Source organism: Moschus berezovskii, chromosome 4 (assembly GCF_049115385.1).
Source record: "Moschus berezovskii isolate FMDL1 chromosome 4, NW_MosBer_1.0, whole genome shotgun sequence".
In the NCBI taxonomy this organism is placed as follows: Eukaryota; Metazoa; Chordata; class Mammalia; order Artiodactyla; family Moschidae; genus Moschus; species Moschus berezovskii.
The window spans coordinates 33,798,286-33,818,955 of NC_142463.1; the positions used below are offsets into that span (position 1 = coordinate 33,798,286).

The window sequence follows — 20,670 nt, forward strand, 5'->3', positions numbered from 1 at the left end:
TATCTCTGAAACATCTTCTACCTGGGACATCTTCCCCAAATATCATTAAGGTTTAAAGGTGATCTCTTCCAGGCAACCAATCTCATTGCTTACATTCTAAAGAATTCTCATTTATCTACACACCTCTTACCCTTGAAGTCTTACAGGCATTTATAATCAGTTCCAATTTTCATCTTAGTGTCTTACCTACCTATGTCAGGTTCTATATGTTTCTCATTTATCAGGTGGTAGGATTAGGCAGTAGGATTCTTGTGGAAAGGAACCAAGACCTTATTCACCTTTGTGTCCCTAAAATGCTCAACAAATATTTGCTGAATTAATGGGGGCATTGTTTGTAATCAGTGTGTATGCTGCTAATAATTTAGACAGAGACGAAATGATTCACCACTTTATTCTCAAAATTTTATTTATATAGAATCTTTAGAATGTTTCCCTTAAATTTTTATAAGATAAAACCCCAAAGTTTAAAACCAGTTATTTTATGTCACAATTTAAGTACAAGGAGAAGAATTCACTTATTTTGAGGAAAAGCTTTCATAATTGTACAAACATTAATATTTACAATATACTTTAATACAGATATACACAGCATGGCATCATATTTAAATGTACAAAATGGTTTAAATTATATTTTAGTACAGAACATTCCAAGATTCAAACTAATAAAAGAAATTCCATAAACACTGATATTAGTAACATTTGGAAAAAACAACAGCAACAGGCTTATCACTAATCATGGTAAACTTGTACATAATACACAATTTATACATCTGATCCATAAATTTAAAGATATATATGACCCATCTATTTAAATCATGCTATAATCTAAATATTACTTTATAATTCACATGAAACAAATGTTCTGTAGTAACCTATAAAACAGGAATACAAACTATAAGATCATACTTAACATACTTCTTAATTCCTAAGACAGTACTCCAGGAAACCTCAAAGATGGCAGATCAGGCTTTTTTTTTTGGCAGAAATTAAGAGTTCTTATGAATATATTCATAAATATAGTCAAAGGAATAAAACAACCCACATATCATGAATTAATTTTACCTTCTTAAATTTAGTTTGGTATAGAGCCCCTGGCATAATCACAACTTCTCTGGGATATCTGACTTTCTCCTGACTTAGCTGGGATAACATACTCTTTGCCTTGCTCTAGAAAGGATTTAAGGAAGCTTAAAAGAAAAGATTTAGAAAATACCAGAAAGCCCAAATTATAGGTTAAATGAAAAAACAGAGTTTGGGGGAACAGCATGCTTAAAACCACTTAAGAAAAGGTAAGGAATTACGCTAAAGCATATTACATTATTCTCCACAGTGGTTTTCTGGAAATATTGCAAAAGATGATATTAACTTGTAAGAAAGCTATTAAACTACTGTAAACTGGAAATGATCACATTTCTTTGTTAAATGAACAGATGATGACACAAATGTATGTCTTTTTATCTTTGTGCTTGTGTGAAGTAAGTTTTCCTAAATGTCATAATGTGTGACTCTAGATTTAGCCTCTAGCTCTGGGTAGAGAAGAGTATAGGTAACACCAACTGGGTGTGTCCTGAGATGGTAGTTACCTTCCAGGTGGTGGAGGGATAGAACAGAGCATCAGTCCTAGGGCCTTCTGCCTGCATCAGTTTCTCCAGGTCCTCCAGCTCAGTTTACAAGGACCCAGCAAGAGAAACAGGCAGAAGGCACACTGAAGGGCAGGAAGCCCACTCAGGGCGGCATGCCGGGGCCACAGTCTCCTCGCTGCCCAAACAATCTGCACATCACAGCCCTTGCCCCACTCCTGTGGGGGGAGGAAAGTTACGGAGAGAAGGCTGGGGCAGCATTAGTCAGCTTCTGGGAAACAAGAATGCTTCTGTTCAACTCTATTCTTCAGGCCTTGCTCTCAACACATGACAATGAAGGATCTCCTACCTACACACCAACAGGTGACAAGTGAGGGAGTGGTGATGAAAAAAGAGAGCTTGAGGGAAACACAGGAAGAAAAGGTGGCAGGAGCCGTGGCTCGTATTAAGAATCAGAACAAAATATCCACCTGAAAACTAAAATTAGCCACTGCAGCCCCTCTTTCTTTGGGGGATGAATGGTTCCAACTAAGTCCTGAATGTTGGTGGAGTCAGTAAAGACCAAAGTTCACGTCTATGGATCTAAAGCCACAGGAACTGCAGTGTTTTTGGCTGTGTGGCAAAGCTCTGCTAGGGTTTGTGAGGTCAGTTTATAGGGGAGGGGTAACTTTATAGGCAGGGCCAACTGAGCTATTAGGCACCAGGTCTCATGTTTATAATACATTCACTTTCACACATTGGAGAAGGAAATGGCAGCCCACTCCGGTGTTCCTGCCTGGAGAATCCCAGGGACAGGGGAGCCTGGTGGGCTTCCGTCTATGGGGTCACACAGAGTCGGACACGACTGAAGTGACTTAGCAGCAGCAGCAGAGGCCCTCCCAAATGTTTTCTTTTAAATTTATAACACAAAAAACACTTTCAGATGGAAGGATGTATACATATACAATATTAAATTCATTTTATTCAAATGAAGTTGTAACATTAATTTTTAGTAGTTTTTTTTGTGGAAGAAGAGGGTCAACAAGGCAAAAGTGTCTAAGGCCCATGAAAGTTATAATGCAGCACTGAGGGCCAATGGCCCAAGGTTGAAATTACACAGGGGACAGCCTCTGATCTTGTGGATCTTATTCCACTGATTTTTCTTTTTTTGAATATTACTTTGGGATGAGACTGTAAAACAGAGCTAATACTAGTGAAGTAATTGTAATGTCAACTTACAATAGGCAAGCTGGAAAAAGAAAAAAAATAAACCAAAACAAAACTAAGCTCATTATTTTATTGTCATTGCACAAAAGGACGGACCAAATCAGGATGAAGAGATTCTGATGTTTTCAAGTCCTAACTCCACTCTGTAAACATTGCAAGAGGTAGGTTTCCCTCTGAGACCCTGCCTCTTAAACTTCCACACTGCCACTCAGTCCGAGACTTCCTGTGCTTCTCAAGGCTTGACTCCTACTGCCCTCAGCAGGCCAAAGTTGGCAGTGATAGGAATGTGGGCACCGAGGGCTGCAAAAATGTTTTAAGACTATCATAAGAAAAATATAAAGGAATGAATGAGGGAGGCGGGAAGGAAAATATCACAGACTGTAATCAAAATTACATGATGTTAAAAAAAAAAATGAAAGGTTTATACTACAATGTTAACTATGGTTTCTGTTTTTTTAAAATTATCTTCTAAAAAGATAAATGTACTCTATCATCAGAAAAAAAGTCAGTTTAAGTATTACTTATAAAAACTGTGCTTTCAAAGCATGAAACTCTGAACAGTACCATGTTTGAGTTCCTAATAGTAAGGCTTAGGTTACTAAATGTAGTAACCCACAAGCATGCAGAGGACCCAGACTGAGAACAGAATTCTTAATTTTCACTATTTTCCAACCCCCATTCATCAATATAACAGGGAAATGTCAATTAAGAAAGCTAATTAATGCCACTTTCTAGGATCTGTTCCTGCGGTATAACGAAGAAAACATATCAGAAGGAAGAGTACAAAGGAATGAACCACTACCTTTTACAGAAGCACACTTTCTGCCCTTGAATTACAGGTGGGAGCCTGAGGTCCAGAAGGTTATGTGATTGTCACACAACAAAGTTGGTAAGAGAATTAGGGTAAGAACTCAGGTTTTCTATTTTTGGCCTACAGTTCTAATATCCCTGGTCCCCAAAGTAACTGCTTTGTATGTTATGTTTCAGTTTATCCTAAATGTATAGAGAAAAATGGAAAATACTACCACTTACCTTAAAAAACATTTAAAATTAATTTTGGAACTGTACCATCTCAAAATATAAGCTCCAGATGAATAAGTCCAATGATTAGAATGAATCACACAATTTTAGACCTTGTAGGATGCAGGGAAGATAATTTAGACCTCAGTTACACATGAATTTTGGCCCAGAGAAGGTAGACTATATTCCCCCAATTCACAAGACTGAGTCAAGACCCAGATCATCTAAAACTGGCTCACTGCTCCTTCCAACACTGACTTATTTTCCTTGGATATTCATTAAACCAAAAAAAGGTAAAATTACAGACTCACACCCAGATTAGATGCAATAACACTGATGAAGATGATTCAAGACCTTTCAGTGGCTCAGGCTCATGCACTTGAAAATAAATTCTAAATATTTGTAATCCTCTGGAGCAAGGTTTGGAAGACAACAGCTAGCAACCTATCTTTTGTGAAGCTCATGAATTAAAAATGGTTTTACATTTTGAAAGAGTTGTTAAAAAAATATAAAGAAGAATGATTAACAGAGATGGTATATAGTCTGCCAAGTCTAAGTTATTAACTGCCCCTTTACATAAAAGGCCCACTGACCCCTGTTCTGGATTCAGCAAGTATACAAAACTGGGCTGAATACATAATATGTCCTGGAAGGATTTTTTATTTTTAAAATCAAATCTGATTTATTTAAGCTTTATTGTAATTTGCCTCTTTCTCCTCATAGCAGGTAGTAGGAGGAAAAATGAAAAATCTAGTTTAAGGGTTACGATTACCTGTGTTCTAGTTAACTGAGTTTTATCACAAACACTAGTGTAAGTGGCACCTATAGTTGAAGCTACTTATATTATGTATCTGAAAACCTGACAAAATGTTACAGCTGATAAAATGGCATATCCTATAGCAGTACAGTTATAAAGTAAAATGGAAGCAAATATCTGTAATTAAAAAGCTGGTAATTTGATTCTCTCCTTTAGGTCTCTTCCCCAGGCCTCCCCTGGCCTTGTAGAGCATGTTGTTAGATTCATTAAACCAGCAGTTCTCAATCATGTTCATTACTTCAGTGACCACCCACCCGTATCTCATCTGCAACCATAAACAAGCCTCACAAAACACATGAAGAGAATGGAGCTGCTCCCAATGAGACATGAGACAGCAAAACTGGAACGACTAGCTCAGGGGAAGCAAAAATTCAAGACACAATCCATTTATAAACCTGAAGACAGCAGGGAGGCTGCCCTCCAGTTCACGCCCTGACTGGCCGTGGAGGACTGAGCATGCAGGCCGACCCCACTTCACACAACACTCTGAGTACCACATATGAAAACAAGTCCAGCTCTCTTTCTTGCCACATGGTATACATGGAGAAGTTTGGATTTCATGAACTAGCAAAAAAAAAAAAAATCAAAGCTGTACCACGGTTAAACAATAATTTCAAGGTTATAACTCTGAAAGTAGGATCTACTGTGTCAAGATTAAAATATCTTACTTTAAGATAATTACATTAACAATTCCTTTTGCCCCACAGTACAGTTCTCTTCAGCCACTCCATTCTCTGGCTTGCTTTGGTAACTGGAAAGGAATAAATTTTCTATTTGAGTCAAGAATTCTTCAGCAATGAAGCAATTGGTCACTTTGCTCAGAGTTTTCCTCAGACACTCCAAAAGCTAGTTGAAAGAAAAGTTTTATATTTAAACACATAAAAGTATAAGAAGAGGGTTTGCATTACTATCATTTTATCCTTTTCCAAATCTATTTTATAGTGCTTAACTTAGAAAAATTCTAGTGCTTAAATTAGAAACACTCTCCTTAAAGGAGGTTGAGGATAAATTTGTGTTTAATAATCGTACAGCTGAAGTTTAGGAAACCATTGTTGAGGAATGTTTAGGTTAGTTCCTTCTGATTTTATATAAGGAGAGAAACTTGAGACTGTATGTATCATGCTTTCTACAAACTTTTGGATTTGCTTTAAGTAGTTTTATTTACAAAGCAAAGAATCCTATGGGATAAAAATCTATGTACATTAAAATACAAGATTCTACCATTTCAAATATAGGATGCTAGTTCCTGGGAAATGTGTATATTAATCTTCCAATGTAACAAAGAGAAAGTGACTATAATAGGAGGGGGTAAAAAATATTAAAGAAGAAACTTAATAAGTTAAAATTTTCTATTTCCAAACTGTTACCAAAAGAAAAGAAGAAAGACCAATCTTGCCAATCTCTCAATACACTCATAGAAACAAAACTAGAAGTGAAATAAAATAATTCAAGACTCTTATTTTCTACCAGAAGTTAAGTGAAATGACCATTTAAATTTGTTAGATTTATACTACCACTTTTAAAAATGATCAACTGTTAAAGCAAAATGGAAACATGGTGCTTTTGAATTTAATAAAATAAGAAAAATGTTCTCCATTGTGTACAATAATAATCAGACAACATTGACAAATTTTGTTCTAAAACAATATTATTTCTATATGCAAGCGTGGGCAACAAAACACATTACTAATTATCTCCTAGAAATTAATTTTAGAAAGGAAAAAGCAATAGAAGAAACACACAGAAAATGTATCCACAAAGCATCAGGCATCATGGGAAAACACATCAAGATGAATAGCTTTAGAATCTATGAACAATGAAACCAATTAAACTGAAGGAAGCTTACTTTCTGCAAACAAGTCAGGTCAGAATCTCGGCGAAAGATTTTATCCATAGGGACACTGCTGTTGGAAGAAATATGAAAACAAACCAATGAAACAAATACTATAAACACATTAGTTTTGTAATAAACTATCACTGATGCAATACATCACAATTTTATATTTAACTTGGGTTTTCCCTAAAACATAATTTAATGAGAACACTGCAGATGTGCAACCCTCTCAAACCATAGCACGTACCTCTGGGATAACCTGTATTTTTCTATTATCCATCTTGTCTTTTCAAACACTAACTCCCACCGAGGTTCTTCTAACATCTGTTGTACTTCAAATTTATAAGGTAAACCTAGAAAAGCATAAAGAAGTACATTTTTACCAACTATTTCTTGAATCTCGAATCTCCTTTTAATTTCTTACAATTCCCATCAGTGTTTTCACAACTGCAACTTGGCAGACCAGCTAAGCAGCACTTTAAACATAGGAGGCATTCATTAATTACGCATTGCCTGGATGAACTTGGTCCATCAAGCCTATTAATGCCAAGCAATTAATAAAGAAAAGTAACAGTGCCACTTGTATGACAATTCTATGCAAGGAACTGTGACAGGTAAGATGATCATATAAATCATCATCCAAACCAAGAGGCTTCTGGAGTGAAAGCGGGCACTTATATATACTTGCCAGAACAATAGGTTTAAACAGGGATTGACCTAGGCAAACCAAGCTATGTTCCATCCCAATGACTTTTTTTAAAACACAGGTTATCAACACAGTGCTATAAGATAGGTAGCATTATTCCTATTTAACACATAAAACTGAGGCTGAGACGGGTTGAAATAGCTGTTTCCGCTAGTAAAGCGAACAGCTTGGATTTCACACTCCAGCAGTCTTGCCTGACTTCTGAGCCTACATTCATTCCACCTCCCTCTGTGTGCTGACACCTAAGACTAGGCAGGGAGGGACTAGATTTAATTCTGCAGAGGCAGTAACTACACTTAAGTCACAATAAATTCTGGAGGAAACAAGTCCAAAGGGTAGATATCACTTACATAAGTTAGAAAGGCAAAAATACCAAAAGATGAGCCTACTTAGAAATTTCTCATATATCCTTCAAAATCCTCATATAGTTACATTTGTGGTATACTTAAAGCTCAGGTGATTCATTACCAAAGGGCAAAACAATAATAATAATAGTAACACTAGTATAATGCTTACTATGTGCCAGTCTTTATATAAAGGTATTTTTCTTTAATTAATTAATTTGGGTGTACTGGGTTTTAGCTATGGCATCCAGGATGCAGTTCCCTGACAAAGGATTGGAACTGAGCCCCCTGCATTGGGAGCATGGAGTCCCAGCCACTGGACCACCAGAAAAGTCCCTAGAGGGGACTTTTGTATGGATTTTGTATGGATGTAAGGCCACTTACACAGCAGTGGCTACAGGACTAGAAAAGGTCAGTTTTCATTCCAATCCCAAAGAAAGGCAATGTCAAAGAATGTTTAAACTACTGTACAATTGTGCCCATTTCACATGCTAGCAAGGTTATGCTCAAAATCCTTCAAGCTAGACTTTAGCAGTATGCAAACCAAGAACTTCCAGATATATAAACTGGGTTTCAAAGAGGCAGAGAACAAGAGATCAAATTGTCAACATGCACTGGATCATGGAGAAAGCAAGGGAGTTCCAGAAAAACATCTACTTCTGCTTCAATGACTACACTAAAGTCTTTGACTGTGTCGATCACAACAAATTGTGGAAAATTCTTAAAGAAATGGGATTACCAGACCACCCAACCTGCCTCCAGAGAAACTTTTATGTGGGTCAGGAAAGTGAAGTCGCTCAGTCGTGTCCAACTCTTTGCGACCCCGTGGACTGTAGCCTACCAAGGTCCTAAGTCCATGGGACTTTCCAGGCAAGAATACTGGAGTGGGTTGCCATTTCCTTCTCCAAGGAACAGTTAAAACTGGACATGGAACAACAGACTGGTTGCAAACTGGAAAAGGAGTATGACAAGGCTGAATACTGTCACCCTGCTTATTTTATTTATATGCAGAGTATATCATGCAAAATCCTGGGCAGGATAAATCACAAGCTGGAATCAAGACTGCCGGGAAAAATTTCAACAACCTCAGATATGCAGATGATACCATACTAATGCCAGAAAGTGAAGAGGAACTAAAAAGCCTCTTGATGAAGGTGAAAGAGGTGAGTGAAAAAGCTGGCTTTAAACCCGACATTCAAACGAAAATCATGGCATTTGGTCCCATTACTTCATGGCAAATAGAAGAGGGAAAAGTGAAAGCAGTAACAGATTTCCTTTTCTTGGGCTCCCAAATCACTGCAAATGGTGACTGCAGCCATGAAACCAGAGGATGCCTGCTCCTTGGAAGGAAAGCTATGACAAACCTAGACAGCGTATTCAAAAGCAGAGACATCACTTTGCCAACAGAGGTCCATCTAGTCAAAGCTATGGTTTTTCCAGTAGTCATGTAGGGAAATGAGAGCAGGACCATAAAGAAGGCTAAGCACCAAATAACTGATGCCTTCAAATTGTGGTGCTGGAGGAGACTATTGAGAGTCCCTTGGACTGCAAGGAGATCCAACCAGTCAAGCGTAAAGGAAGTAAGTCCTGAATATTCATTGGAAGGACTGAGCTGAAGGTGAAGCTTCAATTCTCTGGCCACCTGATACGAAGAGCTGAGTCATTGGAAAAGACCCTGATGCTGGGAAAGACTGAAGGCAATAGGAGAAGGGAGTGGCAGAGCATGAGAAGGTTAGATAGCATTACTGACTCAATGGACAAGAATTTGAGCAAACTCTGAGAGACAATGGAGGACAGAGGAGCCTGGTGTGCTACAGTTCATACGGTCACAAAGAGCCAAACTTGACTTAGCGACTGAATAACAATAAAGGCCACTTACATGAACTAGCCTGGAGAAGGGAATGGCAACCCACTCCAGCATTCTTGTCTGCAGACTCCATGGGCAGAGGAGCTACAGTCAATGGGACTGCAAAAGTCGGACGTGACTGAGCGACCAACACCAACACCACGTGAACTAGCTACCAGTATTATTCCCTTTCTTTTGATGACACTGAGCCACAGAGAGGCCATATTAAATAATCTGTTCTTGGACTTACTAATACATAACTAGCAAGAGGCAGAGCCAGGATTTGAAGTCAGGCAGTTTGGCTCAAGCTTATGTTCTTAACCTTTACATCATACTGCCTCTCAACTTGCATTTTTGCCATCATAAAGCTTTTCAAGTAAATAAAATGCCAGCAAATCAGAAGGTACTAGGGGAGAAAAAAGAATCATAACTATACTTCCATACAATGCAAACACAGTTTGTCAATATGCTCTAAAAAGGCTTTTCTCCCCATTTTTTTTTTCAGGAGTATGGAAGGAGAGAAGGGAACATACAGCATGATGATAGCTGATTTTTTTCATTTCTCAATTCTCTTCCATTTCGTTTTCCCCCTCCAAGAACTTAAGAAGAGTGACACATTATAGTACATAAGCTACTACACAAACTCCTTTTGTGATAACAATCATTTACTTGATATGTTTTGATTACCAAGTAAGCACAGGGATAGCTATAATTGTAACTACCTACTTTAGACCTATTATTTACTAAGCACTTACATGCATTACTGACAGTCTCTACAATGCCCCATAAGCAAGGTAATAATTTTTTTTCATTTTACAGATGTGGCAAAGAATGAGCGATATTAAGTAACAAAAGCACGTCAGAGCTGGGATCTGAATCCAGGTAAGCAACTCCTATTCTTAATGGAAGTAAAAAACGAGACTAAACTAGAGGTAATAAATAAACGCATTTCAGTCTGTGCTCATAAAAAAGAAAATACACACACACATATATTATAAATCTCTATTTGTTAATGAGTATTTTATAAGTTAGGAAAAGGCACTAAACCAGTAAAAATTTCCTTTTGTACTGATTACTTTTGATAGGCTTATTATTTTTTAAAATTGAGGTATAAATAATTCATAATATGCTATTTTCAAGTATACAGCAAAATGATTCAGTTATATGCACTGATTATTTTTATCCACTTAAGTGTCAGAATAAAACTAATCACTAAGTATACTTCCTGCCTATTACAAGTAGAGAAAATGATTCGCCATTAGACATAAATTAATGAATAAATGAACAAACAAATAAATATGTCAAGCACCCAATTCAAAGTACTGTAATACAAGGTATCTCATGGCTTGTGAGAAATTTTAATTAATTCTTGAACCAGAAGGTTTCCAAGAGGAGCAAAGGACCAAGGATTAAGACCTAATAAGCAGTGTTAATAATGGAAGAGGCAGCTCTACTCAAGAGAACTTTTTGCAGTGATGTTTACATGGATACTTGTGTGCTGTCTGACAATAGCTTATGTGAGCCTCCAGCACTGGGCCTGCTAATCTTCTGGGTGATTCCTTCTCATTTGGGGTAGTTTCTTCGCATACATGCTTTGGTCTGTATCCTGCTAAATAAGAAATCTGAACCTTCTACGCATCTCTGGAGTTTTCTGGTTGGCATTCTGCTCTCTGGTACTCTGTTCTGCAAACCCAGTTGCCCTGGTCTCCCTGGTCTTATCTCCATCATGTCAACTCAGAGTCAGCTAGACTCTGGGTGGGTTTCTCCTCCTTGTGCCATACCTGGAAGTTCTTTTAAGTTAGTAAGCCAGGGTAACTTGGGCTTGCTTTTATGCTTCCCATCTCTCAGCAATCATATCCTTCGCTGCTTGATGTTATAAATACCACTGTTTTCTATCTTTTGTCCAGTTTTTCGGTTGTATCAGACAGGTCCTTGTTACTTCATTTTGACCAGAAGTAGGATTCTATGAACTAAATTTTAAATTTCATTTAATTTTAATTAATTTAAGCCATCATATGTAGCCACAGGTGAATGTATTAGACAGCACAGTAGAGGTTCACTGCAAAAATCTAGCAGTATGTGATATTAAGACATGATTTAAACTGAGAACAATTTACTGTGATTCTTCCTTTTGTAACTTTTTGTAAAATTATACTGGGGTAAAGAATGATATATATATACACACATATATACAAGTATGTGTGTGTGTGTGTGTGTGCTATGTTCAAAATGGGCATTTTGGAAAAAGTTAATGTCACTATTACTCATTCAATAAAACTATATAGAGCACTGACCACTGCTTACATGTAAGGCAAGTGATCAGGTGCTACAGCAGATACAAAGATGTAGTTCCTGCTCTTTGGGGCTCACAGTTTAGTGAGACAGGTTAAATAAATTATATTAAAAGATGAAAATAACCATGAAGGCAGGAAACAAGTGTTGCAGGTGCACAAAGAACAGAAACTAATAGTAAATGAGATGGAGGGTAGTGGTGCTGGGGTCTTTACCAGAGAGAAGGCATCTGAGTGACATTATTAAGAATGAAGAAATTAATTTGTTAAATCTACATTACACCATGTGCTGGGCTAGAAACTGAGAGGAGAAAAATGAGGACAATATAGTATCTACCTTCAAGGGGCTCATGAGCGAACGGGAAAGAATATAATGCAGAGTGACAGCATCCAGGCAGCACAGTCAACCAGAGCATTGGTATCAGGATGAAAAGAAAATATCCTAGAGATGTTAATTATTCCCTCTTTCACTTCTATCTGCATTCCCATCTTAAACATCCCTACTTTTCTTAGTCTAATTCCCTATCCAGCCAGAGCTGATTGGAACAGCAGTAGACAGAAGTCCCAAAGGAACTGAGTCATGATGGGCTAAACCAAACAAATTCTTTCTTGAGATAGATATAAAAATAAGCATTGCTGAGCCTAAACTGGGAGGTCAATGGAGAGCTTGTGGTAGGGTGGTCACTGTTCTTTTTATCTTTTTATTCATTTGAATGCCATTGCAGAGAAAGTGAAACTGCATTTATCAAAAAACATTCAAGAAAACAGAGAGGTTCTGTCTGTTTTGCTTCCTGCAGTGTCTCCAGGACCTCAGACACACACTAGCTGGACATAAGTCATCACCACATTGTAACGCTTTTGCCCAGTGGCCATGGTAACAGTAGGGGCTTTACGTAGGAGGAAATCATAAAAGGAAAGAGGGTGGCTGTACTATATGTATGTATCACATGGTATGCGAACAGTGATTCCCTAGTTGAGGACACAAACTTTTCCATCAAATTGCTCTGCCTAGGTATAAATTCTGTGATTTGTAAGATTCAAAAAAATGAAAGTACAAGTAGAACTGCTTTTGTTGAAAACTTACGATAAGAGCCATCTGAGCTAATTTCATCACTTATAACCAGGCAGGTAATCTGAGAATAAGGTAAAGGATTATTTCGATTATAAGGACTAACAATCATCCCAATGAACTTTGCACCGCCTCTGGAGAAGTAACTCTACAATTAAAAAAAAAAAGTATAATTAGTTCAACTACAAGTCAGTATTTATCCATACCAACATTTTATACACCTAATAGAGGACAAGGGAATGCAAAGGTGTGTTAGAAACTTCACTTCCAAACAGCAACTAAATTTATTCCATACCCTAAACTTTTCAGGCCAAAATATGTCCAACCCAACCTGAAAAGATCACCTGACCTACATAATCCACATTTTCCATGAATACATTTATAAATTTTATTCACTACCCTTCAGCTGTAACCTTTACCAATATGGTAATAAGTTACAATCAGTTGCCAACGGTGAACACATCCAGATATCAACATAAAACTGCAGAATAAAACAAAACTTTTTTCCAGAGATGCAGAATACATGATATTTCCAACTATTTCAGCTGTACCGAGTCTCTGCCCTAGTCAGCCCATCATTTTTAAAGGAAGAATTACCACCGTCACTGTGATGGCTTGTCTGTATGAAACAAAATACATATATTACGCTTGTAATTACTTTGCTAGAAATGTTATTTCTAAGCATATTTAATTACTAGAAAACAATGAGAGGGGAGAGAATGTGCAATTATTTACAGACTATATACACAAAGACCTATAAACGCACCTGGTATTTCGCTTGAGTGTCAATATCTCGTAAGGAAGGATTAGGGTCAAAGGCAGGGTGAGAATGATACCATCCAATAACACTATAGCCCCTGACAGCCAAGGTTTCCGAGGCTTGTGTTTGTGAGACAGGATCCATCTCACACTGCAGTCCTGTACTCAGACTGTTACATGGTTCTGCTGCACAGACCTATAAAGGATTAATCCTTAAATGATTATACTGAAATCCTGTTAATTCTACACAGAATTCATATACAGGAACAGAAACTTTTTAAAGCCAAGTCTTTTATTTGTCTCTATCACAGGCAGCCTTTAACTTGCAAATGAAGTACTCTCCAAAAGTGTGACTGTATGCTAGGAACTCAAAATCCGCTTTTCTACTCAGGCAAGTGAAGTCTTGGTCAGTCCATATTAATGTTTGTAAAAAGTCATTCAATGACCCCTATTATTTATGATAATTTCTGGCAAATGATGTATACCAAGTTTTAACTATAAGGTGACCTCTTAGGAGCTGAAGCTTTTACCGGCGAGGGCAATATGGAACCAAGGCCTGGCAATGCTCCCTCCTTCTCGGTGGAGAAGGGAAACAGGTGATCAATACATGGAATGTTCAGTAACCTCCAGGAACACATAACTTTCTTTCTCCTTAAAAAAAAAATATTTACTTATTTGGCTGCATTGGGTCTTAGCTCACAGGCTCTTTCGTGGCTGTGCGTGGCGCAGCGCATAGACTTAGCTGCCCCACAGCATGCGGGATCTCAATTTTCAGGCAAGGGATCAAACCTTCATCCCCTGCATTGCAAGGCAGATTCTTAACCACTGGGTCACCAGGGAAGTCCCAGGGAACAAATAACTTTCTATATTTGCATATTCTCATTTATATCATAAAGTTTATATGTTAATTATATCCACTGAAATCTATAAAAACACTTGGTATAGCAGCAAGACTAAATAATTCTTAAGATTTTAAGAGAAAACTTACCTCAACTATTTTATCAGCTTCTGAATATCTTCCTCCTAACAGACCAATCACTTCTGCCATAGAAACATGAGCATGCTAAAAGAAATACAAGATAGACTTAGTCCAAACATACAAACCAAATTCATCTGACAAAATACCAGAACAAATCTCACTTATCATAGGAGAGTCATTTACAAGTGTGATAATTATACTTTTCTAAAATGAATTAACACAGTAGAGGAACCAGATGCTAGGCTCAGCATACACAGACTTAGGATTTAAGACCTATCTTTACTGCTGGCTGAGAAACTGAACCAAACATTCAAACACTCCAAGATGCCATTTTTTACACTTACAAAATGAAGATACTGTTTTGCTCTCCCTACACAGGAAAGGTATCATAAGGATACAAAGTAAAACTACTCTGGGTCCTCCTATAGAAAAATACCATGAACACACACACAACTATTGGAGATCTCAGTAGTTTAGTGCAAAACAAGGAGCCTCCAAATTATAAGAGTTGTGCTTTGTTGCAGTTATCTAGAAGGCAGCAGACAAGGATACTAGGAAATTAAAATAGGGTTAATGATGAGAAACAGTCTGCAAAAACTCACATTAATTTATTTTCTCTAAAATATGGAAACATGCAATTGTTTGGCTTTTCTCCAAAAGAAAAGACTTATTTTTAGATTCCTTGTAAAAGAGGATAGTTAAGATCCAAAATACACGTCTTCCATACTCTCTCTTATGCCTGCAATAAAAATACACAAGAATGGAAATCAGAATAACTAAGTAAACACAATATAATATCCTTACCAAATCCATTATTAAAAGTGCTTCTGAAGCTACTTTCACCTGAAATGGCTCCTGAAATATAAAAAAAAAAAAATGGGGGAGCATAAAAATAGAGATTTTATTCTTTCTAACTGGAATGTCCACCCTTTTCTCCTTTATCTATCACACCAAGTTCTCACTACCAACCAAGGCTCAGCACAAATCAGACTTCTAAATAAATATATGTATAATTCAAAGCCCTAGCATGGAGAAATTCTTTCTCACATTCCATCTGTATCACTCATCTGACCTTTAGTGTACCCTGCCTTATCCAACCTTTCATATACACATGCCGTGCACACATGGAAAAAAAATATTTCATGTCAGAGAGGAGGGTATTATTTATGGTCATTCTGTGATGAATGAATAGTACCTGCTTTTCTTCACTGAAAAAATTACAAGGTATCAGTTGGAAGGGATCAAATGAGCTGAAAAAGGAAAAAGAAAAGAAAATCATTCCTAATATAATTTCAATAACATAATTTATTCACAAATTTGAAAATGTATACCAATAATCTAACCTAAATTCTGTCCAAGTGGAAAAATAATAAACTAGGAGAATTTATGATATAACTCTTTGGAAAGAAGCACTGTTCTTTTGGATTTGATGAAAAATTTAAGAAACAACAGGACCTTTGAGAAAGTAATTTTGTTCTTAATTTCTTTTAACACCCAAAGAGAACATTATAAATGGCCAGACGTGTCCTATACTGAAAGCAGGTTTCAATGAAAACGTAACTCTGACATAAGATAGGAAAGGAAGTTCAAGATAGACGTTTCTCAGAAACATTTCTGTCAGTACAATGTGTTCAGGATAAAGGAAACACTCAGTAAATCTTTGCTGAATGAATAAATGACAAACGATTCTGTTAAAGAAATTAATGTATATACAAAGTTCTATGGTAAACTCATCTTTTAAAATGAAGTATGAAAGACGGAAAGAGGGCCACCTAACCAAAGCTAGATACAAAAACATGTATAAATATGAGAGAAATATTAGAAAGGCTTTGACCAGTAACAAACTGAGGTTTGAGAAAAATAAAAACTGTTAGGCTACATCTAGAGAAAGCAAATAAACAAGGAATATGTTCATGTTAACAACTGGAAAAGAACAGAACTATTTAGTTCCCATCCTACCAGAGACTTAGTTCTAGGAGATGAGACACTTTGTTTTGCTGAATACTGTATTCCAAATACTGAGAACAGCAGGCATTTAAAAAGTGTCTGCTGAATGAGGAAGATGTTCAAATTAGAAAGTGCTTAGTCAACGCAAATAAAATGGCAAAAAAAAAAAAAAAAAGGTCAAGAGAGTTAAGAAAATAGAAACAAAGCATTTACATCCCAGAGCACTTTGAAGAACCATCGTCCCAAACCACTGTCAACCCTTTTGGAGGCACTGTAGAGAATGGAAAATTACTGGAGGACTAGGAATAGGCAATTACTGGGCCTGTTTTCAAAACACCAAAAAAGAAGCAGAGGAGAACTCTAGAAAAGGTTATTTAACTGCTTTGCAAGCCGTTAGCAAGTGAAGAGGTGACTAAGAATAATGGGTTCATGAAAATGTAAGTCATGATAGATACACCGAAATTTCACTTTTGATAACAATGATATGCTAGAAACTAGCATAAAGACTCAAATATAGTTATTAAATGTAAGCAAGACATTTGTTATGATTATTCTTCTGCATAAGATGAAGAATGGATTAACTGGGTTAATTGTGGTAATATATAGCTGATTCAACAATGATGTCTGAGGTTTACATTATTTCAGTTAAACATTTTAATCAGTGATCAAGGGTGGAAAGGCAAGCTTATTGAAATGTCGACGATTCAAAGCTACAAAGACTAATATGAAAAAAGTGGATCTGAATTCAAAAAGATCCTACCTGGAAGAATGACTTGAAAATTACAGTATGTTTCACATTTAGATTCAGAAAATCAAATGTCTGGACATGAAATGAGGAGTCCTCGTTTATGGATGACTGTAGCTTATCTCATTTAATTTATTCTCACAACAATTCTAAAGTTTGATTTTAATTTTAGATAGGTGATATATAATGTAATGGTTAGGAGCAAGGATTTTAAGCCTTAATGCCCAGGTTAAATCACACCACCACCATTAACAAGCATGGGCAAGTTATATAACCTCTCTGTGCCTCTCAGTTTCCTCATTTATAAAATGGGAATGATTATATTAACTACTTCATAGGGTTGTTATGAGGATTAAATGAGTTAATATATATGATTTGCTTATTATTTTATAAATGAGGACCTAAGCCTTATAAAGGCATTATGTAACTTACTCAGGAACATCTAACTGCTAAGTATTAGGGCTCTTTCCACTAAAAATAACCAAGAGGTGTTCCTGGATATCTTGTTTTAAAAGGGACACGGACAAAACTACAGTCTATTTCATGGGTCATCTGCAGGAAGTGAGGGTCTAGAAAATCAAGGCATTTAATTTATACAGTGACCCTTAATGTTACAAGCTACATATTTTATATTATTAAAAAAAAAAAAAAAAGAGCCTCACTAACATTCAGCACCAACCAAAGAGGGAACTAGTCATTTCATGAGGTTACTGGTTTATAATGTCTAAGGAGTTAAATAACTACCTGTCATAAACAAGGCCCTCACAACATATGTTGGATCCTATATTTATTGAACACGAACAAATTAACTTTTACTTATGGTCTCCCAAATTAACAATCAGTGAAATAAAAAAAAATTTTAACTTTCAGCAGTATTTTTAAACTTAATAAGTGAACAATACAATGCTGCAACATCAGATATTCCTTCCATATATTTTCTAATCATTTATGATCATTAACAAAATCACACTTGCATAATGTCACATTATACCTTTTTGTTGCTCTTGGTACTTTTGAAGGTTTGCCAGGTTTGCATTTTTCTTCTTCTCTTCTTCTTGCCAACTCCTCAGCAGAGAGATGCTAAAAAAAAAAAAACCCCACCATTTGATCAAAGCATCCATCAACCAATGAAGGGAGAATTTAATAGAGACATCACAGCATAAAAGCTAACATGCACAGATTCTGCAGAGACAATGCCTGAATCTGCCTCACACTAGCTGGTGACTCTGGCCAAGTTAATGAAGCTTTCTGTGTTTGCTTTCTTCATCTTTAAAATGGGAACAATAATAATAACAACGCTATAATGTTACTCTGAAGACTAAATGAATTAATGTTTGTGAAATACTGACATCAGTGTCTAACATAGTAAATCCTACATAAACATGAAATAAAATAAAATAACATAACTCTCATTCATATCTACTACCAGTCTCATTGGGTTTCCCACGTTGCACTAGTGGTACAGAACCCACCTGCCAGTGCAGGAGATGAGAGTCATGGGTTTGATCCCGGGGTTGGGAAGATCCCCTGGAGCAGGTCATGGCAACCCATGGACAGAGGAGCCTGGTAGGCTACATCCATGGGGTCGCAAAGTCGAACACGACTGAAGCGACTAAGCACACACTCACGTATCAGTCTTATACTCCAGCCCATATGAACTACATACCTTTTCCAGACTATACCTGGTATTTTCCCATGTCTGGTACATGTCTGTACCTTTACTTATACGTCTCTTTCAGCCGAGAGTCCCTCATCTACATTTCCACATTCTGAGATTCTCTTGCTCATCCTTTAAGTCACAGATGAAACGTCACATCTTCTGTGAAACCTACCCTGATCATACCTATTAGGTCAATCTTTTATTTCTTGAAACCAATTTGATGGAACTCACCAAAGGTTTTATCTTTCCTACTAGAACTGTAAATTCCTTCAAGGCAGGGATCATGTGTCACTAATTGCTGTGCCTAGAATAATGCTCAGGTGTGAGGCTGGGGGCAGGGAATGGGGAAGAGAGAAAGAAGAGAACTAACATTTATTGAATACCTGGTATATGCAAGACTTACTGAGTACCGAGTATTAGGACCTTCACACATTTTATTTAATTCAACCTTTGAAGGAATTATAAATAAAACCCCGAGATTCGATACAGTTACCCAATGTAACAAAGCCAGTAGGACACATTCATACATTCTTCCCATTTAACTGCACTGGTTGTTCACAGATTATATAGTCATAGAAGGGGTGTGTGTGCGCACACATGTACAAACATAGTTCACTGCCTCTGTTTCTTTATAGAACCATAATTTTTGTTAGTAGAAATAATACTTAAATATTTGTAATTCAATTTATGTCTAATGCTCAGAACAACATTTTAATTGGTATATCAGAATATCATTCAATAACTGTTTACTGAAATGAACAGGGCACAACTCCCTGGCACATTGACAGATATTCTGGAGCTGAAGACCAGAATATTGGGACAGATAATCAAAGTCCTGAAAATCAGTCAAACTTCTAGTTAACTGCATCCTCAATATCTTTTTCTTTGTTGTTTATTGATGACTTTCAGACAAACAAATTAACATGGAAAAGAGACCTACACATGCAGACATATAAAACAAGTGTAATATATGTGACATTCAGTTCAGTTCAGTTGCTTAGTCGTGTCCAACTCTTTGCGACCCCAAGAATCACAGCACGCCAGGCCTCCCTGTCCGTCACCAACTCCCGGAGTTCACTCAAACTCATGTCCATCGAGTTGGTGATGCCATCCAACCATCTCATTCTCTGCCGTCCCCGTCTCCTCCTACCCCCAATCCCTCCTAGCATCAGACTCTTTTCCAGTATGTGACATTAAAGATACACAAATGTATACTGACAAAACAATTTTTACTTCTGAGTCATCTGAAAGGATCAAAGTTACCTCAAATGTCTGCCCTTCCAAATCTTTTGCATCACACCAATTTCCCCAAGGGTCTCGAACTCTGCGTCTCCTTGTGCGCTGTTATGAAATTAAAAATAAAGCAAAAGGTAACAAGATTAGCTTGAAGAAATCACAGCACACTAATACATAAAACCAAAATGAAAATTTCCTAAACATCAATTTCTCCATTAAATTAGTGTAATCCCTTATCAGCAATGCCTGACTATATTTTATCAATTTATGTTCAATAGTTAGCATTCGGCTCAAAAATAAGTAAGTGATGATTTCTGAAATTTTATTCTGATTTCTCCTTTAATTTTCATTTCCTTTCACCATATGGGAGTTAAAACTGTAGGAAAAGAATATTTTTTAGGGCCAAGAAGAACCACCACAAAAATGACTTCATGGTAGAAAACTAGAAACAGCACACAGCCAGAGGTATAATAATGAAAACTAGAAGCAAAATAATTGTATCTCAGGCTTACAAATATGTAGGACTAGCACCAACTCCAGCAACTGTACATGAAAACATTCTTTCTTTAAAAAAAAAACAAAAACAAAAAAACTAGGGTAGACATGTTTTATAGCCTAAATACTCTGAGTA

The 20,670-nt window shown here is 36.8% G+C and overlaps 1 protein-coding gene across 6 annotated transcripts in view; it reads right to left on the reverse strand.

The window, feature by feature from the left end:
* Positions 1–388: 388 nt before the first annotated feature.
* Positions 389–20,670, reverse strand: part of MYSM1 (Myb like, SWIRM and MPN domains 1) — a 45,282-nt gene continuing 25,000 nt past the window's right edge. For 2 of the 6 annotated variants that reach the window (XM_088835332.1, XM_088835330.1), the window contains 11 exons: positions 20,067–20,144; positions 18,135–18,223; positions 15,647–15,701; positions 15,256–15,306; positions 14,461–14,535; positions 13,480–13,668; positions 12,729–12,861; positions 6,705–6,810; positions 6,470–6,527; positions 5,306–5,469; positions 3,110–5,187 (listed from right to left, as the gene is read on the reverse strand). In XM_088835332.1, coding sequence (XP_088691458.1) covers positions 5,181–5,187; positions 5,306–5,469; positions 6,470–6,527; positions 6,705–6,810; positions 12,729–12,861; positions 13,480–13,668; positions 14,461–14,535; positions 15,256–15,306; positions 15,647–15,701; positions 18,135–18,223; positions 20,067–20,144 — 1,005 coding nt within the window. In that variant the 3' untranslated portion in view covers positions 3,110–5,180. Of the gene's footprint in view, positions 3,087–3,109; positions 5,470–6,469; positions 6,528–6,704; positions 6,811–12,728; positions 12,862–13,479; positions 13,669–14,460; positions 14,536–15,255; positions 15,307–15,646; positions 15,702–18,134; positions 18,224–20,066; positions 20,145–20,670 lie in introns of those variants that run through there. The other 4 variants (XM_088835333.1, XM_088835331.1, XM_055401981.2 and 1 more) reach the window with 4 other exon arrangements.